This window comes from Primulina tabacum, chromosome 11 (assembly GCF_025594145.1).
Source record: "Primulina tabacum isolate GXHZ01 chromosome 11, ASM2559414v2, whole genome shotgun sequence".
NCBI classification, from domain to species: domain Eukaryota; kingdom Viridiplantae; phylum Streptophyta; class Magnoliopsida; order Lamiales; family Gesneriaceae; genus Primulina; species Primulina tabacum.
This window is the reverse complement of record NC_134560.1, coordinates 38,114,101-38,131,142: the sequence shown is the minus strand read 5'-3', so window position 1 is coordinate 38,131,142 and position 17,042 is coordinate 38,114,101. Positions and strand designations below refer to the sequence as shown.

General features: G+C 43.1%; 4 protein-coding genes across 4 annotated transcripts; all 4 read left to right on the top strand.

Annotated features, from left to right (window-relative positions):
* The first annotated feature begins 895 nt into the window (after nucleotides 1-895).
* On the top strand, nucleotides 896-2,134 carry LOC142519844 (uncharacterized). Its single transcript, XM_075622864.1, has 2 exons — nucleotides 896-1,924; nucleotides 2,021-2,134. The coding sequence occupies exons 1-2, from the start codon at nucleotides 896-898 to the stop codon at nucleotides 2,132-2,134; spliced, it is 1,143 nt and encodes a 380-aa protein (XP_075478979.1).
* Nucleotides 2,135-2,399: 265 nt separating this feature from the next.
* On the top strand, nucleotides 2,400-5,598 carry LOC142519843 (uncharacterized). Its single transcript, XM_075622863.1, has 6 exons — nucleotides 2,400-2,444; nucleotides 2,565-2,759; nucleotides 3,015-3,320; nucleotides 3,418-4,890; nucleotides 5,002-5,110; nucleotides 5,225-5,598. The coding sequence occupies exons 1-6, from the start codon at nucleotides 2,400-2,402 to the stop codon at nucleotides 5,596-5,598; spliced, it is 2,502 nt and encodes an 833-aa protein (XP_075478978.1).
* Nucleotides 5,599-12,154: 6,556 nt separating this feature from the next.
* Nucleotides 12,155-13,053, top strand: LOC142519119 (uncharacterized). Its single transcript, XM_075622048.1, has 2 exons — nucleotides 12,155-12,719; nucleotides 12,814-13,053. The coding sequence occupies exons 1-2, from the start codon at nucleotides 12,167-12,169 to the stop codon at nucleotides 12,825-12,827; spliced, it is 567 nt and encodes a 188-aa protein (XP_075478163.1). The 5' UTR covers nucleotides 12,155-12,166; the 3' UTR covers nucleotides 12,828-13,053.
* Nucleotides 13,054-14,791: 1,738 nt separating this feature from the next.
* On the top strand, nucleotides 14,792-16,668 carry LOC142519842 (uncharacterized). The gene is made up of 3 exons (XM_075622862.1): nucleotides 14,792-15,175; nucleotides 15,519-16,087; nucleotides 16,245-16,668. Exons 1-3 carry the CDS (start codon nucleotides 14,792-14,794, stop codon nucleotides 16,666-16,668), a joined length of 1,377 nt encoding a protein of 458 aa, XP_075478977.1.
* The last annotated feature ends 374 nt before the right edge of the window (nucleotides 16,669-17,042 follow it).

Genomic DNA, 17,042 nt, shown 5'->3' with positions numbered 1-17,042 from the left:
GGTGGTGTGATAATCGAGGTAACTACCCATTCTTCCACTATAAATAGCAGGTATTAAAGTCATTTAATGATTCTGAAATCTTTGAACTAAAAGCACTTACATATTTTTTCTCAAATATTGCTTGTGTTCATCAAAAAGCCTGTTGACTTAAGCATCGGAGTGGCCACGTCGGACATCCCTCCGGCGCCCATTCACGAGTTACTTTCTTGTTTACAGGTGTTGATCCAAGCCATTATCTTCAGTCAAATTCCCAAACATTATAAATTATTGATTTGGTCCGTTGGAGCCCCGTACCCGGCTCACCCATTTTAACGAGATCGCATCATTGGCGCCGTCTGTGGGAAAACATTGAGTTCGAGACGTTGATATGGCTCGTACGAGAAGAACCAACCAGGGTAATTCTCACGCCCAGGGTGATGGGGGGAAAACTTCAAGACAAGCTGATGTTAATAACATTGGAACAAACCTCATTACCCTGACCCCCGAAGAGTTAAAGAAAATGATGGCCGATGCCGTTGTGCTAGCTATGGCCAGGAAGGAGGTCTCTCACCCTGTCACACCACCCGGTGATAAGCAGGGACGTGATCAGGGATTTGAGCAGGAGCAGGAGCAGGGGCAGGGAAGGAGGGATAACGAGATGGTAGGAGAAGACGAGGGATCCAGCGCTGGGTCCAAATCTCCTACCGTGGCAGAGGAATTGATGGAATTAAGGCAGAAGATGAAGGTCTTGGAAGGACAGTTGGAAAGATAGAGCGTTGCCCGGGCAGTCCCGAGAGGATGCCCGTTTTCTGATATCATCGTCCGGGAGCCTCTTCCTGGAAATTTCAAATCTGCGAAGGTGAAAGACTATGATGGCAATGCAGACCCGGAGGAACACCTGGCCAGGTTTGAAAATATGGCCATGTTGCATTGTTACACTGATAGAATCAAGTGTAAGGTGTTCCTAACAACACTGGTGGATTCAGCTCAGAGGTGGTTCGAAGGCTTGACTTCCCAAAGTATCAGTTCCTTTGGAGACTTCCAGAAGGTGTTTTTACACCATTTTAGCAGCAGTAAAAAGTACAAAAAGACTGCTTTTAGTCTTTTTGAAGTTAAGCAGAACCCAGAAGAGAGTTTAAGGGCCTATATCAGAAGATTCAACAGAGTGGCCCTAGACGTCCCTACTTGTGCCACCGAAACAAAGACTACTGCATTCACCCAGGGTTTGAGAGAGGGTGAGTTCTTCAAGTCACTGACTAAGAAGGTGCCGGGAGATTTCGAGGATCTATTGTCGCGAGCAGAAAAATATATCAATATGGAGGAGGCCCAGAAACAAAAAAGGGACGCTGTGAGAAAGGAAAAAGGAGACCGGATGTCTAAGCCCGAGGAGAGGGGACAGAAAAGAGGCAATACAGGGCACTTTTCTCACCACGTGCCTCTGAAAATTGCTCGGGAAAGGGAAGTGCAGGAGTGCAGCAGAGATTTGGCCCCGGATCATCAGTTATCCCTGCCAGAAAAGAGTGGATTTTGCTCTTTTCACAAAGTATGCCACCATAACACTGAAAACTGCAAGGCACTAAAGGGGAATTATGCCTCACCCTTCATCCCGGGACCCAGTAACAATAGCCAGAGACCGAGAGTGCCACCTTGGACATCTCGGCCACCAGGATCCAGCGCCCGAGGAGGAAGTGTGAGGAATATCCCGAGGATTGAGCCCAGTAGAAGAAGGGAGCCTGAGCCCGAGAGAAAAAAGAATTCGCCCCCTGCCACAGGAATGATCAAAAGGATATTAGGAGGCTCTACTGATGGAGATTCTAACCGGGCGAGGAAGGGGAGAAGCAGGAGGGAATGTTTGGAGGTAGAAGGAGCAAGAAGGAATGAGGCGATCATTAGTTTTGGCCCGGAAGATTTGAGAGGGGTGAATCTGCCCCACAACGACGCCCTGGTGATCCAAGCCCGAGTGGCGAATTATGATATTCTACGGGTCTTTGTGGACTCAGGCAGCTCTGTAAATGTAATTTTTAAAGATGCCTTTGAACAGATGGATTTGCAGGGCTACCACCTAGAGGCTGTGGAGACTGCCCTCTTTGGTTTTGCTGGCCATATGGTTTACCCGGAAGGGGAGATCATGTTGCCATTAACCTTGGGTTCTTAGGATCTTAAGAGGACGGTGATGACTTCATTCACCATAGTGGATTCCCCGTCATCATATAATATCATTTTGGGGAGACCAGCTATGAACGAATTGAGAGTCGTAGCATCCACATACCACCAAAAGATAAAATTTCCAGTAGGAGCTCGGGTGGGAGATCCGAGGAGATCAACCACCCTCTCGGAAATGCTATGTGGAGGCAGTCCGGGCGGATCAGAGTAGAACAAGGAAGGAAGGGAAGAAGGCAAGGGTGGACGGGGAAAGAACGATGGGGAGAGGAGAGGTGCATTTTGTGGCAGAAGAAGAACAAGAAGTAATAGAAATCGGACCAGGCCAGCAAATCCGGGTGGCCCGAGATCTCAGTATACCCACTCGGGTCAGTCTGATTCATTGTTTAAAAACTAATATTCGTGTGTTTGCTTGGTCCCAACAGGAGTTGACAGGGATTTCTCCCTTGATAGCAGAACATCAATTGAACATCCTCCCGGGATCTCACCCAGTAAAACAAAAAAAGAGGCACTTTGGCCCTGAAAAGGACAAAGTAATTGATGCGCAAATTAAGGAGCTTCTGAAAGCCGGCCACATTCGGGAAATTCAATTCCCCACATGGCTTTCGAATGTGGTCTTGGTACCGAAATCCACCGGGAAGTGGCGCATGTGTGTAGACTTCTGCGATCTCAACAAGGCGTGCCCCAAAGATCATTATCCTCTGCCCAGGATTGATCAGCTGGTGGATTCCACCTCGGGCTATGAATTGCTAAGTTTCATGGACGCATACCAGGGGTACCATCAAATCCCTCTGGCTAAAAAGGATCAAGACAAAGCCAGCTTCATCACCTCGGGAGGTACATTTTGTTATATTGTAATGCCTTTCGGGTTGAAGAATGCAGGGGCTACTTACCAGCGTCTGATGGATAAAGTCTTTGAGAAGCAGCTGGGACGGAATGTGGAAGTCTATGTGGATGATATTCTATCCAAATCCCGAGAGGGTGCCAGCTTTATTAGTGATCTAGAAGAAACTTTTGCGACTCTCATGCATTATGGAATCAAGCTTAATCCTGCCAAGTGTATTTTTGGCGTGAAAAGTGGAAAATTCTTGGGATTCATTGTGACAGAACGAGGGATCGAGGTGAATCAAGAGAAAGTCAAATCTGTGCTAAGCATGCCATCTCCCCGATCTGTCAAGGAGGTACAAAAGCTAACTGGGAGAATTGCTTCCCTTTCCAGATTTATTTCCCGATCAGCACACCGGAGTTATCTTTTTTTTTTTTCAAGTCTTAAGGAAGGCCTATCAATTCGGATGGGATGAGAAATGTGAACAGGCCTTCCAGGACTTGAAAATTCATCTTGCCGGGCTCCCGGTGTTGGTGAAACCAGAACCTGGAGAAAAATTATATGTCTACATGTCCGCTACAGAGTATGATGTCAGCTCTGTTCTAATAAAAGAGGAAGGAACTGATCAAAAACTTGTCTATTATGTCAGCCATGCTCTGAGGGGGCCCGAGCTCCGGTATAGCGAAATGGAGAAAATTGCTTTGGCCCTGGTCATGACCGCCCGGAAGCTAAGACCTTACTTTCTGTTACATCAGGTTATTGTTCTTACCAATAGTCCTCTGGGTAGGATCATGACTCACTCTGAAGTATCCGGGCGAATGATAAAATGGACAGTAGAGTTGGGTGAATATGACATCGAGTACAAGCCCCGAGTGGCCATTAAAGCGCAGGCTTTGTCAGATTTCTTATCTGAAATGATCCAGCCTAGCGAGGAGGATGTATGGAAAGTATCAGTGGATGGGGCATCTAGCCTGGTGGGGTGCGGAGTAGGGGTGGTGTTAGTGTCTCCCCTGGGAGAAAAGGTCAAATTAGCATTAAGAATTGATTCCCGGATAACCAACAATGAAGCTGAGTATGAGGCTGTTCTTGCAGGTATTCGAGCTGCCCGGGAAGTTGGAGCTTCTCGTATTATTCTATTTTCTGATTCACAGCTCATCACTCAACAAATAAAGGGCATTTATGAGGCTAAGGATGACAGGATGCTTAAATATTTACGGCTCTTTCGAGCCCAAGCAGAAAGCTTCATGGATTGGAGTATTGAACAAGTACCCCGGGAAGAAAACAGTGAGGCAGACGCTTTGGCTAAAATGGCTGCTTCCTTATCAGAAGTTAATACCCGGGAGGTGCTGCATATTACTCGGCTGGTTCTCTCTACGGAGGAAGAAGCATCACCCATGCCTGAAGATTCATGGATGACACCGCTGATCGCGTACATTACGAACCATGAGCTCCCTGAGGATAAAGCCCGAGCTCAGAAGATCAAAAGACAAGCTCCCAGGTTTGTTCTCTTAAATAAAATTTTGTACAGAAGATCATTCCAAGGACCGCTTTTGAAGTGTTTAAATGAAAAAGAGGTGGATTATGTTCTCCGAGAGATTCATGAGGGGTGTTGTGCTGAGCACCTCGGAGGAATGTCTTTAACTCGAAAAACAATGCTTGCTGGATTCTGGTGGCCCACCTTAAAACAAGATTCTGCTCGTTTGGTCCAGATTTGTGAGGGCTGTCAGCATCATTCGAATTTCAGCTACAGCCCGGCCACTCTCATGAAGCCTATTTGGGCATCCTGCCCTTTTGATCAATGGGACATGGACATCGTGGGTCCTTTTCCGGTTGCCCGGGCTCAGAAAAAATTCTTACTAGTAGCTGTTGACTACTTTTCCAAGTGGGTTGAAGCTGAGCCTATAGCAAAGATCACCGAGCATGAAGTATTGAAATTTTTGTAGAAGAACATTGTGTGCCGGTTCGGAGTGCCCAGGAGAATAATCTCGGACAATGGAAGACAATTTCAAGGCAAAGGAATTACATCATGGTGCCAGGAAATGAAAATCACTCAATCTTTTACCTCTGTTGCATATCACCAAGCCAATGGTCAAACAGAAGTTGTCAATAGAGTCATTGTGCAAGCATTAAAGGCAAGACTTCAGGGTAAAGGAAAGAATTGGGTGGAGGAGTTACCTAGTGTCATATGGGCTTACAGAACTACTCCCCGGGCACCTACTCAAGAAACTCCCTTCAGTTTGGTATATGGTTCTGAAGCAGTTCTTCCAGTAGAGATCGGGCAAACTTCTTCCCGGGTAGAATCTTACCCGGAGGACAATGATCAGAGCAGGGCCATGGAATTGGACTTAATAGAAGAAAAAAGGAACATGGCATTTATTCGAATGGAGGCATACAGAAATCGGGTGATGAAATCATATAACAAGAAGGTCTGCATTCGAGACTTCCAAGTTGGGGATTTAGTCATGAAAAAAGTCAACCCTGCTGGGGAAGTTGGGAAGCTGGAAGCCCGATGGGAAGGACCTTACAAAATCACTCGGAGAGTCAACTCGGGATCCTTTTATTTAGAAGATGCGCAGGGACGTCCCCTCAAAAGGCCTTGGAATGTGTTTAACTTAAAGAAGTACTATGCATAATAGATGTAATTGTTTGATGGAAGAAATCAATAAAAATATATATTTTCTCAGAGTATTGCGTTTGTTATTATATCTTGGGAGCTGCTATGACCCGGTTCTTAAAAAGCCCAGGGCACTACACCCTGGCTCGGGGCACCACACCTCGACCATTCCCAAGTCCCGGGACATGATCTCCGGCCCAAGGCTCCGTACCTTGGTTCTTAAAAAGCCCAGGGCACTACACCCTGGCTCGGGGCACCACACCTCGACCATTCTCAAGTCCCGGGACATGATCCCCGGCCCAAGGCTCCGTACCTTGGTTCTTAAAAAGCCCAGGGCACTACACCCTGGCTCGGGGCACCGCACCTCGACCATTCCCAAGTCCCGGGACATGATCCCCGGCCCAAGGCTCCGTACCTTGGTTCTTAAAAAGCCCAGGGCACTACACCCTGGCTCGGGGCACCGCACCTCGACCATTCCCAAGTCCCGGGACATGATCCCCGGCCCAAGGCTCCGTACCTTGGTTCTTAAAAAGCCCAGGGCACTACACCCTGGCTCGGGGCACCGCACCTCGACCATTCCCAAGTCCCGGGACATGATCCACGGCCCAAGGCTCCGTACCTTGGTTCTTAAAAAGCCCAGGACACTACACCCTGGCTCGGGGCACCGCACCTCGACCATTCCCAAGTCCCGGGACATGATCTCCAGCCCAAGGCTCCGTACCTTGGTTCTTAAAAAGCCCAGGGCACTACACCCTGGCTCGGGGCACCGCACCTCGACCATTCCCAAGTCCCGGGACATGATCCCCGGCCCAAGGCTCCGTACCTTGGTTCTTAAAAAGCCCAGGGCACTACACCCTGGCTCGGGGCACCGCACCTCGACCATTCCCAAGTCCCGGGACATGATCCCCGGCCCAAGGCTCCGTACCTTGGTTCTTAAAAAGCCCAGGGCACTACACCCTGGCTCGGGGCACCACACCTCGACCATTCCCAAGTCCCGGGACATGATCCTCGGCCCAAGGCTCCGTACCTTGGTTCTTAAAAAGCCCAGGGCACTACACCCTGGCTCGGGGCACCACACCTCGACCATTCCCAAGTCCCGGGACATGATCCCCGGCCCAAGGCTCCGTACCTTGGTTCTTAAAATCTCAGGGCACTACACCCTGGTTTGTGGAATCCAAGAAATACTCCTTTTGAGTTCAGGTTTAAATCTCTACATCTGGAATATTAGTTAAGCTACTTATTTAACGTATGGACCGGGACCCCGGGTATTTGATTGAAATTACCGTTTTCTCGTACTAAAAAATATTCATAAGTTATTGCATTACCCGGGTTGCGGAAAAATTGTAAAAAACCATATTGAAAATGGCACAGCGATGGAAAGAAATCAACAGTTCCTTACAAAGTTCAAAGGCAAGAAATACAAAGGAAAAAATACAGAGTAAATTACAAGCATATTCTAAAGTCTGCTGCCCGATGGTTCTCCGGATTCCCCGGGGGTCTTCTCAGCCTCTTTCTCGGTAGCATCATCTTTGGGAAGGGAAGCAATGGCCTTATCAATATCGGGAAAGCCCTCCTTATCTGTTGGAATCAGACCTATCTCCTCAAATTGCTCCTGGCATTTCTCAAAGCCAATCGTAAAGTATTTGTATGCCCTATCTTCAACATCTGCTTGGAATTCCGCCGATTGAAGGAAAATAGTCCTCCATTCTTCATGGGTCAGCTGAAGAAGTCTAAGCTTATCTTCAGCAATTTCGGCTCGATGTTGCTAGGCACTGGCCTCATCCTCGAGATAGCTTATCCGAGATGCCAGGAACGCAGTTTGCCTCTGAGAAGCCTCCTCCCGGGCTATGATCTCATCACGAGAAAGTTGAGCCGCGACCAGCTCTTGATTAGCTGCTTCCAAGGAAGCTTGGAGACTGGCAGTTGTCTCCTCGTGAAGCTTCTGAGCCCGGGCCATCTCTCCTTGGAGATGGTCATGAATATCCTGAGCCGCCCGGGCTTGCCTACCCTTCTTGGTTGCCACCTCTTCAAAGGCCGAAACTAGCATCTGGGCAGCCTGGACAAGAAGGAATCTTAAAAAAGAAAAAGGGGGGAGGGAGAGAGAGGGAAAAGAAATAAAAGAATAAAGCTTACAGACAAAAGACGGTTGGACCCCTCCAAAAACCTCACACTAGAAGGAGTGCTTTTCAGGATAGCTATCTCAGCAGGGCTGAGCACCTTCTTGAAGCGCTTAACACCAACAGCGGAAGCTCCCTCGAAGAAGATATTGGCTAGAGAAAGCTGGTCGGTTGGAGGGAGCTCTTGGCAAGGTTCTTCATTGGACTGGGGGGGGGGGGAGAGGAGGAGGTGGAGCAGATCGGAAGGCGCCTTGGTCACCCTCGGGAGGGTCTTCGAGAATAACCAGCTCGGGTTCTGCAGTAGCTTTTCGTTTTCTCTGACTGAAGGGAATGAGATCTTCAGATTCCTCCGAGTTCTCAGTCATCGCCCGGGAAGCGCCATCCTGGGGAGGTTCTTCCCGGGACACCTCAGCTCTCAAGGCTGCCGCTTCTGCATCCCATTGTTTCTTTTCTTCCGCAGCTGCCCGGCGAGCTGCCATTTCCTTCTCTCGGGCTGCCTTCTCAGCTGCACGCCTTTTACCAAAAGCTGCTTGCATCTCAAAGTTATCTGCAAAGAGGAGTGACAGGGTTATGATACATTAAATAAACAGGACAAAGGAATAAGGAAGCACATTAGATAAAGTATGTACCGGGTTGAGAGCCCGAGCCAGCCACCTCATCAATTACCCGGTCTATGGGGTCCTTAGCCCGGGAACTCAACCCGTAGGCCACTAAGTTCTCTTCTGAGATAAGGATGGCAGAGGAGTACTTGTGTCCCTCCACGAGAGTTTGACTCATGAGGAAAGGCTCCTCAAATTTGTAGGATGGAGGAAGGGAAGGTTGTTGGGGAAGGGAAGGGAGAAACCGGGTTAGACTAGGGTAGAGGACCCGGGAGTTGGATTAAAAAAATCTTCCTTTCCATCCCTTTTGAGAGGAAGGGATGTCATCAAGGAATCGGGTGTTTAGCCGGGATTTAAGGGAAAATGCATTATCCCCGAAATGGCAAGAAAAATAATAGTGAAGGATGAGGGGGGTGATGAGAAGATTATTCATTTTAAAAAGGACATAGGCCGAGGCCATAATCCTGAAAGAATTGGGATGAAGTTGATTGACAGGTATACCAAAAAATTTGGCAACATCAATATAAAAGGGATGAACGGGAAATCGAAGACCATTCCTAATCTGGTCCCGAAAGAAAGTTGTGTACCTGGGAGGAGGGTTATCGGCCCTATCAGAAGGCCCAGGTATCAAGATAGAAACGGAAGAAGGAATATTGCCCAGCGCTTGGAGTTCCTCATCTGCCCCCGAGCGTAAGGCGCTTCGCATAGAGGAGAACCAGGGAGTTCCCGGGATCTCGATCGCCCGAGGACTCGAGACATTGGCTTTACCCTTACCCTTGTTCTTCGCAAGAGCTCGGGCCCGGGAGGGGCCAGAAGATGAAGGTTTAGAAAAGAGAGGTTTGGTTGGAAGTGCCACTGGTTTTTTAGAAGGTTGGGTGATGGAGCGACGTGGGAGAGAGGGTGGAGAATCGGAACGAAGTGCGGAAGACTCAGCGCTAGGAGAGCCTCGCGCATTCGCTCCTGAGGTGGAAGAAGTGGAGTGAGACATTTTAAGAGAAGAAAACTTACGACGATATATGCGGTGGAGGATTGCCGGAAATGATTTCGCACAAATAGAGTCTCGAGAAGAGAATTTGCAAGAGCTTCGCTGCAATTTCGAATTTGAGAGTAATTTTTGGAAAACCTGTTAGTTAGTATATATAGGCGGTGGGGGAAGATCTCAGCCGTTTATTTAAAAAGCATGCGTGGACGACCACGATGTGCCTAGAAAATTGTACCAGGCATACGACGGGACACACGCAATAATTAAAAATGTCAGACTTATCGGCTCCTCGAAATACGAAACGTTCCTGACCGTTGAAAGAAAGGGCACACGTTATCATGGCACCCCGTGGGTTACCCAAGATCTCATTATAGCCCGGGAGGTTTGAGGCCCCGGCATTTACTCTTAAGCCCGGGAGGTTTGAGGCCCCGGCATCTTTTCTTAATCCCGGGAAGAGTAAGGCCCCGATACTTCATTTTGAGCATGGGGAATTTTAGGGCCCGGTTTTTTCAGTTGGTCACTTATCAGTTCTGGATATTTATTCTGATTGATTTTATGGTACATATATCATGCGGTGGCAATGAAATACGGGCAATAAGAGTAACTAGATAAGCATTTTATTATTATTATTCCGGGAATTCTTTACCCGTTACATTAAAAAATTCCTCTTCTACAGAGGCTATCCACTTAATCACAAAACTCTTTACAGAGCTACCAGTGAACGCCTTCATAAAGCTAGCGGAGTCGGCAATCTTCTGCAGCGTCCTCCTCTCTTTATGAAGCAATAGTTGGAGGATTAAGTCGTCCTCAAAGAGGTCCCCCGTATCAGAAATCTGCAAGCGTTCCCGATACTTTGCAAGCTTGGCCACCAGCTCAGGAGTGATAGCCTCCTCCCACTCGTGAAGAAGCTGAAGTCCTTGCAGCTCCTCCCAGTAATGGAGGATCTTTTGGAAGACTTCATCTTCCAATTCAGATTTCCGTTTCTCAAAAGCTGCTTGCATGAACTCTGCTGCCATGTCGAGAGCTTTCGAACCACTGGAACCCGCCATTGCACTTCTTCAGGACTGAATTGATGGAATGTAGGAGGAGAATAGGTAAGCAGGTTACTGTATATATATAGGAAGGAATCAGTCTCCACCGTCGATCCGAATCCAATCGGACGATCAGAGGAAATCTAGGAAATCGAGCAGGCCGATGAAAAGACGTGTATGGATATCGAGGAAACATGCTCATTATTACCTCGGAATACGAACAATTATCAACGGTCTCACTGTTAACGCAAGCAGCATAATGACATTCATTGGATTTCTCGAGAGTACTAAACGATGAATGTTCAAAACCTGAGAGATATGGAAACCTGACACCTCATCACTTCTGCAGGATATTTAGAGACCCAATGCTCTTATTCACTCTGGGATATGTTTTGGAGTAAACATGCATGACTGATCGGGACAGCGAGTCAAGCTCTAGCCCGACTATTTTTAGGATGTGTGGTGATACCCCTGTAAAGGTCCGGGTTAATGATGACCCGGGTTATCGGTTGTATAGCCCGGATCAGAAGCCAACTGCCCGGGTACTTTTCCTCCACCCGGTTTCTCATACAGGTACCCAGGTAACCAACTACCCAGGCCACCTCGAGAATTGCACCACACTCGAGTGTGATCGATACAGGCAGTCTAATCCGTCAGAACCACTTGGGTTTGGAGTGTCCGAGAAGTCATCAGAAGCTAGTATGATAAACCGACTTAGTAGGTGGTGTGATAATCGAGGTAACTACCCATTCTTCCACTATAAATAGCAGGTATTAAAGTCATTTAATGATTCTGAAATCTTTGAACTAAAAGCACTTACATATTTTCTCTCAAATATTGCTTGTGTTCATCAAAAAGCCTGCTGACTTAAGCATTGGAGTGGCCACGCCGGACATCCCTCCGGCGCCCATTCACGAGTTACTTTCTTGTTTACAGGTGTTGATCCAAGCCATTATCTTCAGTCAAATTCCCAAACATTATAAATTATTGATTTGGTCCGTTGGAGCCCCGTACCCGGCTCACCCATTTTAACGAGATCGCATCATTAGTTAAATAAATAAAAAAATATTTTTTTTGCTTTCCAAACTAAGTTTATTTTTATATTATATTGATCATCCATTCATCCCTCAAATAATACATAAATGTTGAATATTTCTGCAGTGCACACATACATTATATGACATACTAGTAACCAACCTTCAACGGTGTGTCCGAGTTGATGAAAAAGCGAGTGTTTGACCAATAATTAGCAGTTCTGTTTTTCATAGCAACACTTTATCGGATTAGCTTTTCGCACAAGATTTGTTCTGTGTGATTTATCTTGTTAGTGTGGTTCGCAGGCTACTAATGCAATTTCATGAAAGTTTACACAATGCATACAAAAGATACCGACTGCGAGTTCGTTCGTCCTAAAAAATACTAGTAACCAGCAATGAATGCAAGTTATACTTTGAATTTTTTGGGGGCATTTGATGGATAATTATGAGAACGAATAACATAAACATTTAAAGAGAACATGATATTATAAAGACAAAACCCAAAATAACTTAGATATATTAATTTTTATCATGGCTCCATTTTCAAACATTGTAAACTTGAACGAAATAATTTAAAAATTGATCCAATGCATGTATCACATAATGTGAAAAAAAAATCCTTGTATAAGTGAAAATGAGGGCCCTTTTTGTTTTCGAAACTTTTTAAGTTTTTGGTTAAAATAATTAGCATTAAATAACAATAATACACTTATACACACACAAAAAAACACATATTGTGTGTGTGTGTATGTATTATTATATAAATGATACAAGCACATGAAAGAGTATCATTCCCTGTATATGAAGGCTTATCACATTGCATGTGTAGTCCAAGAATAGGCCAACATAACAAGAATACAAACCCCTTTAAGTGTGTGTTAGCTTTCTTGATAGCTAGTGTTTGTTTCATGGCATGTTTAAACATGTTCAACAATGATCCACAACAACAGAATCTCTACAACATCACACCAAGAATCTCATTTTCTAATGACATTGCGGATCAACAGCCCCCGATTAAGCTCGAAAACATCTATAGGGAAGCCCCTGTTTCCTCAGATTTCGAGTTCACAGTCCCAAATTACACCATGATCTCTGCTGATGAGCTTTTTTCCAAGGGAAAATTGGTGCCCACGAAGGAAAACGGCGTAAAAGGTGGCTCTGCAACCCCTAGAGGCGAGCTTCTTATTGGTGGTGACGACTACGGAAATGTGTCACCAAGAATATCCAAAGGGACGAGCCGGTGGAAGGAGAGGTTCGGCCTACACAGATCGAACGTCGTATCTAAGAAAATAGATAAGAATATGGATCGAGGATTAGAAAGAATCGATGAACTGAAGGCACATGAAATGGCTCATGATAATAATGTATTTAAAGGTGAGTGATAGATAATATACAGTTTCTTTTTAATAAGATTATAGAACTATATAAATTAATGTGTTGAATTTGATTTCGTTTCTTCGTGTTACAGGGGTGTTTAATTGATGCATGTTCCTTTGATGATGGCTAGGAATATTTTTCAAATTTTGATTGGTTTTGGTAGCACGAAAAGAATTAAATGTCAGGTCTGGGGTTTCTGCAGAAAGTGTATAAATGTCCGCAGTTCTATATGTATTAATTTGTACCTGTAATTTGGTTTTTGTTTTGCCTATGTAATTTGTGGTATTTTAATGAATATAAGTGTTGGCTTTCTAGTCCTGGAAGGGATATTTTTTGGGTTTATCCTTCGTGTGTAGTCAAGGGGAGGTGGAGAATTTAAGTGGAGAAATAATGGGTTTTTGCAAATGAACCATTTTCATGAATAATAATTATGGGCTTATATTTATACTCACACACACATATATATATATATATATATATATATATATATATTAAGTTAGCAAATAAATTAATAGGTTATTTTAAAGATTTTTTTTTTTTTAATTCATTGTCCATCTTAAATGAATTTGGACATTAATACACATTCATCTTTCTTCCCTAACTTTTATGCCAAAAAAATTATTTATTTAAATTTTCTTGTTAATTTAAGTTAGCAAATTAAATTAATAGGTGTTTTTAAAAATTTTTTGTAATTCATTTTCCATCTTAAATGGATTTGGACATTAATACACATTCCTATTTTTTTTTTAAATTTTATGCCAGAAAAATTATTTATTTACATTTCTTAGTAAATTTTTTAACAAGTTTATTTTTAAATATGAACAAATAAATTAATAGGTTATCTTAAATGGTTTTTTGTAATTAGTTATCCATCTTAAATGAATTTGGACATTAATACACATTACTCTTTCTTCTCTAACTTTTATGCCAAAAAAATTATTTATTTAAATTTTCTTGTTAATTTAAGTTAGCAAATTAAATTAATAGGTTTTTTTAAAAACTTTTTGTAATTCATTTTCCATCTTAAATGGATTTGGACATTAATACACATTCCTATTTTTTTTTTAAATTTTATGTCAGAAAAATTATTTATTTACATTTCTTAGTAAATTTTTTAACAAGTTTATTTTTAAATATGAAATAATAAAATCATATATTATATAGATATTGAAATATGATAAAAGATTTCTAACATTTAACATACATATATGTCACTTTCAATTGTGTTTTCCCCTATGTACCCTTATATTTCTAGATTTTGCAATTTGGCTTCATGGAAGATTAATTTTTTCGCTGCTTACTACCATTTGATAGATATATGGGCCCATTTATTTCCTTCTTATTTATTTTATTCCTACGTTTCTTCCTTTCCTATTACTGCTTCACCATGGTCATTACTGTTGATGGGTTATTTCATCCACCTTCCAGTAAACTCACCGATTTCTATCGCCTGCTGTCGTTCAATGATATAATTCCATCATACAGCACATATTGTGTCCGTTCCTCTGGCGTGTTCTCCTATTTGTAAGTAATATGTTGTTGTTTTCATCGTGCCTTTATTTTACTTGGATTTTTTTTCTCGGTTTTTCTATGTTCATTTTTTCGCACCTGAAATACGTGGGTTTTTTTTCCCCAATTGCATTTCTTTTTAAAATTAAGACAATGAATGAGATATTGCTGGTATCAGTGTCTTGCCAATGGTTCCTTCATGTCAATTTTGTGGCGCACATAGATTCCTTTGTGAAGCTCCATCTTCTTGTTGCGCATGTGGTAAGATTAGATTGGCATATCCTATTACTCAGATTGCATTGCTGGAATTATTCAAGGACCCATCGTCTCCCTTGGCTATTTTATTCCGCCGTAAAGTACGATTGTACAACAATGTTTTTTCTTTCACTTCATTTGGGGTTAGGCTTGACAAGGAATTGGCTTCTCTTCAACGTGGGGTATACACATTTTGTGCGCCTGGCTAGATTTTCCATTCATTGCCACCACTTATACCTAATTCGGATGGTGCAAGGTATTTCCAACTTTATTTTTGGGACAACGATAATGAGTTGGAAAATAGGATGTCCGTTTTCCCAGAAACTTATGTTGACAGAGAACTCATGGTTTTGCTGATGGACATAATGAAAGTAAGCCCTTATGCACAACTTCTAAGGAGGATAAATCAATATTCTTCAATCATAAACTTAAGATTGCATATTTCCAAAAATGTTCCCGTTGACCAGAGATGTTATGACAGCCCATCCGCTGATCAAGTTGCGGCTATTTGGGTCGAAGGCAATGATGATGCTAACATTCCACAGAACATGGACATAGTTGCTTGTGGTCGTGATGGTCAAACCCATCAAATACAACATTATTATGGTTATTATGATTCCTTGCAATATCCGTTTTTTTCCGTACGGGGACAATGGGTGGCAGCAGAATATTCTGAAGGTAAAAAATGGGTATGCCCATGTTGACGTGCATGAGAGTGTGCTACCACTTGCAGATGTTAATTCCTTCGATCGTATTATTGCTGATGAAAGTCGTGGTGCGTTTTTAATCTTTTACCTCATACTCAATTTTAGTAATTATTTCTTGCAATTTCCCCCAAACAAACAAGATAATGGTCGGCTGCATATATTTATATTTTTGTCATGCAACTAATTTGTGTGTATTTTATTTGTTTCATGCAGTTGTTCGTGAAAAAATGATAGGATGATTTCTTTTAGGGAGTACTATTGTTACAGGTTGCAAATTCATGGTAGCAACACTTCGTTAATCTTGTATGGTGGTCGATTATTGCAGCAATTTGTTGTTGATATGTACATTAAACTAGAAACAATGAGATTAGATTACTACAGAAGGCACCAAAGTGAGATAAGGTCGGACTTGTACCGGGGTGTGGTTGACAGTGTAGCCAATGGTGAATCACGTGGGAGTGAGGTCGAGCAACGTGTTGTTTTACCAGCATCTTTCATAGGAGGTCAAAGAGATATGCGACGTCGATATCTTGATGCAATTGCATTGGTTCAGAAATTTGGAAAACCTGACTTGTTTATTACGATGACTTGCAATCCGGATTGGAAAGAGATTCGAGAAAATTTATTTGAAGGTCAACTTGCTCGTGATCGTCCAGATTTGGTCTCTCGAGTGTTTCGTGCAAAATTACTTGGTCTAATGGATCAGATTCTTAAAAAAGTCTATATATTTGGCCATGTTGTTGCTTATGTTTATGTTATCGAGTTCCAGAAACAAGGTCTACCTTATTGTCATATGATTATTATCCTGCAATCTAATTATAAGATTAACTCGCCTGAAAGATTCGACTCTTACGTTGTTGCCGAGCTTCCAGATAAAGATGTTTTTCCTCGATTGTTTGGTTTGGTCTCACGACATATGATGCATGGACCTTGTGGCACGTTAAATTTAAAATGCCCATTTATGGTTAATGGAAAATGCAAAAACCATTATCATCGCCCTTTTTTAGAACATTCTGTTCAACGATATGATGGTTACCCTATATATGTACAGGAGGAGAAACGATGGTCGCTCTGTTGAGGTTCAGAATTGTACAATGAATTCTCAATGGGTTGTTCCTTATAATCCTTATCTACTCTATCGCTATGATTGTCATATCAATGTTGAAATTTGTTCTGGGCTAACGACTGTAAAATATTTATACAAATATATTTACAAGGGCCTTGACAAAATAAGTGTTCATTTATCACCACATAGTTCTAACTCATTTGTAGATGAAATACGAGCATTTCAGGATGCTCGCTGGGTGTCTGCTCCAGAATCAGTGTGGCGCATTTTTGAATTTGATTTGAATGAAATCTCTCATGCAGTTATAAATTTGCATCTACATTTACTGGACAAGCACATGATCACCTTCTCAAATTACCAGAACTTGGGCAATGTGTTGGCATCCGAATGTGTCTCCAAACTATGTTGACTGAATTTTTTAAGACTTGTTCGCACATTGTGGAAGCAACAAAGTTATTATATTCTGAATTCCCAGAGCATTTTGTTTGGGATCGACCAACTAGAACTTGGAAACCAAGGAAACAAAGACAGGTTATCGGACGTGTTAACTCGGCAAATCCGGCAGAAGGTGAGAGGTGTTATCATCGTTTATTACTTCTTCATGTTCGAGGCCCTAAGTCCTACTCTGATTTGCTCACTGTTCGTGGAATATTTTGTTTTACTTTCAAGGAAGCAGCACAACGTAGGGGGCTATTAGAAAGTGATAAGAGTAATTTTGAGTGTTTAAATGAGGCAGCAAGTTTTCACATGTCTATTGCTTTGCGTAGATTGTTTGCTACGATC